The sequence below is a fragment of the Trichechus manatus genome, unplaced genomic scaffold, assembly GCF_000243295.1.
Source record: "Trichechus manatus latirostris isolate Lorelei unplaced genomic scaffold, TriManLat1.0 scaffold00068, whole genome shotgun sequence".
Classification (NCBI taxonomy): Eukaryota; Metazoa; Chordata; class Mammalia; order Sirenia; family Trichechidae; genus Trichechus; species Trichechus manatus.
In genome coordinates, this window is record NW_004444004.1 from 282495 (window position 1) to 289506 (window position 7012).

General features: G+C 47.7%; 1 protein-coding gene across 1 annotated transcript; it reads right to left on the reverse strand.

The window, feature by feature from the left end:
• Nucleotides 1-1753: 1753 nt before the first annotated feature.
• RIPPLY1 (ripply transcriptional repressor 1) lies at nucleotides 1754-5730 on the reverse strand. Its single transcript, XM_012556511.1, has 5 exons — nucleotides 5585-5730; nucleotides 4584-4659; nucleotides 3927-3991; nucleotides 3174-3372; nucleotides 1754-1795 (listed from the first exon to the last, which is right to left on the reverse strand). The coding sequence occupies exons 1-5, from the start codon at nucleotides 5728-5730 to the stop codon at nucleotides 1754-1756; spliced, it is 528 nt and encodes a 175-aa protein (XP_012411965.1).
• Nucleotides 5731-7012: the final 1282 nt, after the last annotated feature.

Here is a 7012-nt window from a genome sequence, read left to right on the forward strand (position 1 = left end):
TTCGGATTCCAAGGATTTTAAACCCCCTGTAACCTATGGTACAAGGACTCAAGCAATTTTTGAGCTATGAAATGCTGAGAGCTTAGGACCCCAAGCCAAGGACTTTAAATAGGACAGTGGACATGTTAAAATACTAAGCTCCCTTTGACTTCAAATACATCTTCATTTAATCCTTGAGATAGTGGTTTCCAAATTATCTTTCCCTCAACCTAGAGATCTTTGAAGGTGCCTCACAGAAGGGGATGGAGAGAGTTAGTTTACAAGAGAGAGGACACCAGGGTAGGAATTCTGGGGTCCCCATTATGGCTTCCACCAGGGAAACTCCATTTTTATTTTATTTATATACTGAGTTTCTGCATTCAATTTAATTCAAAAGAAGAGTTTTCCTGCTAAAGTACCAAAAAATAAAAATAAATAAGTTTTAACACTTCTGTCCTAGGGAAAAGACACATGAAACCTATAAATGTAGAGTGGTCCAGGAAGCCACACTCGGCCTCTTTTTCATTTGTTTTGTTTTGTTTCGTTTCGTTTCGAATGGGGACAAACACTGGTAAAGATGCTTTGACTGGTAAACCGTTAAATGATGCCAGAGAAATCAGGTGGAGTTAGCTGAGTAAATCAGTCATTTAGCTGACTGTAGCCTATAAGCTTGTTTATGCTATAAAATCAATAACTGCAGCTACTATTACTACTACTACGACTATGACTACTATCATTTATTGAGTGATTTTACTATGTGCCAGGGGCTGTGCCAAATTCTTTACATATATTTTTTCATTGACTCCTCACAATCCTGAAAGAAGATATCATTATTATCCACATTTTACAAACAAGTAGACTGGGGCTCAGATAGGATAAGTAACTTGCCTAAGGTCATACAGCTAGCAAATGATAGATCCCATTTTACTTACAAGCAGAAACACAGATTGAAATAAAGGAATGAAAATAGTCACAGGTCAACTGCCTGGGAGAGTTAGTTAAGGAACAATCTTAAATTTTGACCAATAGATGGCACCAGTGGGTAAGTTTGGTGGCCCCCTCAAGGCTTTGTCCAATTCACGGAAGTCCCAACTAGGGCTCAGAACTGAAGCAGCCTGTCTTAAGCTGAGGGAAGAGGGAAAGAAAGATAGCCATCATTTTGCTCCTGAATAACATGACGTTGCCCTGCCCTGTTTGTAGTTAAGCAAAGATACAGGAAAGCCAGCAAGTGGGGGGATAGACATGGTTCTGCCAAGAACTGATTTAAGAAGACTTGGGGATTTTTTTCTTTCAGTATTTACTGAGCACCTCCTCTGTGCTAGGCAGTGTGCTGTGCAATGAAGACACACAGGTATATCAAACACAGCCTCCATCTTCCTGCTTAAGAAAGGAGGTAGATGGGAGATAGGGGAAGCGCTGATGTATGAGGGCACCTAACCTGCACCTAAGGAGCCCTGGTGGCGCAATGGTTACTCGCTCGGCTGCTAACTTAAAGGTTAGATATTTGAACGCACCAGCAGCTCCTCTGGAGAAAAGACCTAACAATCTGCTGTTGTAAAGATTACAGCCTGGAAAATTCTGTGGAGTAGTTCTACTCTATCACATGAGGTCACCGAGTCTGAATCGACTTTACGGCACCTAACAATAACAACAAACCTGCACTTGGGGTCTAGGGCGGCTTCCCATTGGAGAGGTATCTGAACTAGTCTAATTGGATAAAAGAGAGTTTACCTGGCATGCAAAAGACATGCCTGTGTAAGGCAGCATGACACGTTCAAGGACAGGCAGCATAGATTTCAAGTGTTGAGAGATGAGTCTGAAGAGACAGACAAGAAGCAGACAACTGGAACGCCTATAATATCAATTTAAGGACTTGATTTTATGGCTCTCTGGCAGCATATGTGTGTGTATACATATGTATTTTTCTGAGTGGAGTCTTAGATTCTCAAGATGATCTCTGACCAAAAAAAAAAAAAAAAAAAAGTTAAGTACAACCATTGGTGAGGTAATGGAAAACTATGGTTGGGCACTAAGCAGGGACAGCACATTGTCAGATCTGGTGGCCAGTGTGGAGGATGAGTTACAAAGGGACATGCTGGAGGCAAGATTAGTTGAAGTATAATTGGGGCAGGGTCAGGTATGAGGGCCTGAGCTGGAGTAGGTGCAATGGGCATTGAGGAGGTAAAATTGATAGGACTTAGTAGTCCCCCAGCCTCCCTCCCCACATACACACACTCATCTCCAAGGCTCAATTGAGGCTGCACCTCTCACCATCCCCTTAGGTCCCCTATCCCAACTGTGAGCTTTCAAACTGCCCTTTGGGGACCTTTTTGTTCCCTTTCCATGCTGTCCTTGAAGTTTCATCAAGCCTGATTTCACAACTTGACAGAGAGGGCCTGGGCCCCATGCTGGCCCCACAGCCCTACATCTTCATGGAGAAAACTGTCAACTGACCTCAGGTAGAACAATGAATTGGCCTTGAGCTGGTCTCTGACCCTCTGCTCATGGCTTCACAACATGGGCAGAGTTCAGTTAAGAAATCAGTACAGTTCCAGGAAAAAGGCAAACATCATCTAGTTTATTTTTATCTTGATTTATCTCATGCTAACACACAGGCCCCAGTGGATAGCCGGAAAAATGGGGGGGGGGGGTCCCCAGAGGAGGCTGATTCACTAGAGGTCCCCTTCCCCTCCTGTAAGACTCATCAGAAAGGCACCACGACTTCGCATGATCTGGTGTTGGTGCCTCCGGGGGCAAAGCTAGACATCTGGCTTTCCATGGGGAGACAGGATTATGTGCTGCCTGGAAAGCCTGGGAGTCAAAGGGCCCTAAAGAGTGACTGCTTCCCTCCCTGAGAGATCACCCTATCCTGATCTGCTTCCTGGGGGCTTTGGAAAACAGGTCTTCCTTCCCCTTCTTAGGACCCTCCCACTGTCAATACAACAGTAGCCCAGGCAATGAGACATGCAGAGGCCTGGACTCAGTACAGTTGGGTAAAGCCAGGGTGAGTTGCCAGCTGAAAGACCCAACTTTCAGTCCAAGGAGCTGTGCCTGGAGACTCCCAGCTAATCAATGCTCATGGAGCCTTGCCAGGGGTACTGAACCCCAGTCAGACTCTGACCAGTTCAGTTTAGACAGGTCAGAAGTGAGGAAGGGGGATGAGCTGTTGCCCTGCATGGTTCTGACCCTAGTACCCTCACACACTCTTCTGGACCCTTTACGTCTGCCTCCTTTTTCTCCTCTTCTTTGTCCTCTTCCTCTTCTTCCTCCTCCTCGTCTTCACTGTCTGAGTCCTCATACAGGTTGATGGTTGCCTGGACAGGGAAGTTCTGCAGTAAAATCTCCCCATCAGTGTACAAGTAGTCAAAGGAGCGGGATTTAGGCCAGAAGAGCCTGTGGACAGAGAAGAAAAATGGCCCCTAACTTAGGTCTCATCTGTGCAAAGAAGCCAGTAGGGCCAAGAAGGATGCCAGCCCCTGAACCCCTTCTCTTAGCTGCAGGAATGGGGTCAGAGGAAAAGGAAGACAGAGAGAGCTTTGTAACAGCCTTCTAAATTGTTACAAAATGGCCCTAGGCAGGAAAGTAGCCCCTGGTGAGCCTGTAGCTGTGGGAGGCCTCAGCTCCAGCATCCATCAGTTCTGGCACCAACCCTCCCACCAGGAGGCCTCTAGCCAAGAATTCTCTAGTGTTGTGTCCCCATCTCCTTTTTCTACTAAGGCTTCCCTCACTGACCTGTCCATAAGGTCTCATTCTTAGAGGTCATTGACAATGCCTCCAGGGAAGGCAAACTTGGCCAAGTCCCTTAACCCTTCTGGGCTTCAGTTTCCTTGGCTATAAAGCAATGGATCATAGCAGTGCTTCCCTCCTCTTGCTTCACAGGACTATTTTGAGGATTAAAAGAACTAATGGATCTATGTCAAGTTTTGAGCTTGGTGACAGAAGCTTACCTGACAGGGTGATGGAATTTGGAGTCAGCCTTGGTGACCTCGGCAGTTGTTGCCCCACCAGTGGCCTGCCCAAAGCAAAAGATAGCATGATGGCTCAAAGTACATGGTCAGATAATTACCTCTACCATGCCAGAGATCAGAAACCTGCAGGGAAAATGATCTAAAAGAGACTTTAGAAGACTTTAAAAGAGCCCCTCCCCACCCCAACAAGGGGGTCTCTCTTAGTTCTGGTTGAAAAATAAGTAGAGTCCCGGAGGTTGTTTGTTTTCTTCCCCCTGTCCCAACATCTTTTTGGAGGCTGTCCAAGGCCCAGAGTTCTACTGGAGCAGCAAGATTCAGGAGAAAGCATACGGGGGCTAGGCACCAGGAGACTAGGGTTCTAGCACCAGATTCACCACAGACTGGCTATGGGACCTGTCCAAATCCCTTTCTTACTGAGTCTAAGCCTCTTCATCTTTCAAATTGCCTCAGAAACCTTGAGTATGCCCTCCTCCAAGAACTGTTGTGGAAATCAAATATGGTCAAGGCTGTGAAGATGTTTTCCCACATCTGCAGCTCTGGATCAAGGTCAGGACCTCTCTGGGAAGGGACCCGGTTAGTGAGAATGCATGCAGCAGTGTGTGTACCTGAACACATGCAATGGGGACTCAAACTTACCAACTCCATCAGTTTCCTCACCTGCCTTGGGGGGTCATTTGTGGAGGACAGCCAAGGCCTCCAAAGACAAGTTCCTCTAGGACAAAGAGGAAAGACCAATCAGTGAAAGACAAGACTGGAACTTGGGCTTCCAGAGATAACAAAAGAGGCCTCCAGGAAGCTTGGCTCAGGTGCCATGTACTCCAAGAAGCCTTTTCTCGTGCCCTCGAGCCCAGATGGAATGACTGCCCCTCCTCTTTGCTTCAACAATTGTATCATTGTTCTGTTCTTATCACACTGCTTTGTAATTGTCTGTTTACTTGTCTTTAAGCTTCTGAATTCCCAACACCTAGCACATTGCCTGGTACACTGTAGTTGTTCAGTAAATGTATAATGAATCAATGGGGGTTGGGTAGATAAATATCTTGTCCCCTACCTCCTCCTCCATGGAGCAGAGCTCAGAGCCCTACCATTTTCCTGGGCCAGAATATTCCTTATCCCACTGATTCCCCACTAGACTTCCTGAGGTCAAGCAATGCAAATGGGAATCTTCTGGTGTGGTCAGGAAAGAGACAGAGGCCCAGTCAAATTTTCTTTGGACTTTGGCCCTCTTCTCCCCCCAACTCCTACCCCGACCTTTTGTTAGCAGCCATAGCACTTAACCACTGTGCCACCAGGGCTCCCCTCTGAAGTCTAGGTAGCATTCATCTCAGGTTTCACAGCTATCTCCCCTGTGCCCCTCAGAGGATAAACAACCTGGCCCAAGAGAGCCTGGCTTCTTGACCTTCAGCTTTGGCAGTGCTCCCCAAGTCCCCTCCTGCCACCCAGAGAGATTTGTGAGGTGAAAGCCAGGTGAGATATTCCAGCCAGACATGTGGAGGGGGGTACTCTCTGTGGGCTATGAGGCCTTGGCTTTTCCCCTTCATAGTGAACAGGGACACCCTGGACACCTCATTTTCCCTCCTCTCTAAGAAACTCCACTAAGTCTGAGTTCAGGTTACCAAAGGCCAAGTTCCACTTACCTTTCACTCCCTTGTACTTCTTGTCCAGAGAGCAGAAGGGGCGATAGGCTTAACGGGCCAGGGAATGCCAGGGATGCCTGTGCTGGGGCCTGAGTTAGGACTAGGGCTGGGGCAGGGGCAACAGCAGTAGGAGTAGCAGGGTCCATCCTTAGGGTGCTAAAGCCAGGCAGGCTGTGGGGTCTCCTATTTCTCAGAGCCTTCTACAATCTTTTGGCCTTTCCTGGGAGACCCTTTTATAAGCCTTGACTGGACTCATAAATTATTCAGGGGAGGAGGGGGCTGGGAGAAGGATGAAGATTTAGGGAAGGAGCTCAGGGAGGGGTAGCTGGGTTCCTGGTGTGAAATCCCCCCAGTTGAATAAACAGGGTGTCAGTGGGGGGTGAGGGGCTTTCTTTATCTCCAAGTCAGAAAGAAAAACACAGAAGGGATAAATCAGACACCATTTGTGCGAATTCCCCAGGCAGTAGCAAGGCCAGAGTGGGGAGAGGAAGGGAGCTCATTAGCACCCAAAACCACAGATAGTTGTCAGGGACAGAAGACAGGATAGATAGGCCTCAGAAGGGACAGCTGCCCTGTCGTCTGAGGAGAGTGAGGGACTCACATGTTATTTCAGCTCAAGCCCCAAATAGACTTGCCAGGTGGACTTGATGCTGGGTGACTACCATTAAGCACATCACCTGGGCTAGGAGAAAAGAAGGTTCTGGGGTAGAGCGTGCCAGTTGCCTGTGAGGTAAACCTCAAGTCTTCTTTCCAACCCCCGACCTCCCTTACTGGTCAGTTCATTTGCAAAAGTGCCTGAAACCCCTCTCTAGCCTCAGCAGTTGAGTGGTCCAGTGAAGGAGGGCAGGAAGGGTTTTGCAGGGCCTCCAAGTCAGACTTCAAATCTAAGGGCTTGGCTTCAAATCCAGGAACCAGGGTGCTTGGGAGAGGAGGAGTTCTGCTCAACTGCTAAGCTGCTGGGGGCTGTCCCTGGCCCCTGGGTCTCAGTTCCCTCATGTGTGAGATGAAGGTGTTGCCCAGTGGTCCCAAAGGACCCTGTCAGCCTGAACACTCTGTGACTGGGGCTGAGTAAATGGGTACGGACCCCAGGCAAGCCCAGAGGCTTGAGCACGGTCTTCAGCCTTAGCCAGCCTACTGGGCCTTTGCCAAAAAAGCTTCTAGTTACAACTACTGGCAGGCTCCTTGTGCTTTAGAGGTCTTGAAAATTTTCCTCCTGACCTCAGCGTCCAGCACCAGCACAGATTTAGCTTCTTGGATATTCGTCACAGCCTGGTTTGTAATCATCAAAAATTAGAAACAACCTCAATGTCCAATAATAGGAGACCAGTTACATTAATTCGAGTACATCCTTACAACCAAATACTAAGTAAGCACTCACAATCATGTACTAAAACCAAAAACCAAACCCACTGACGCTGAGTCGATTCC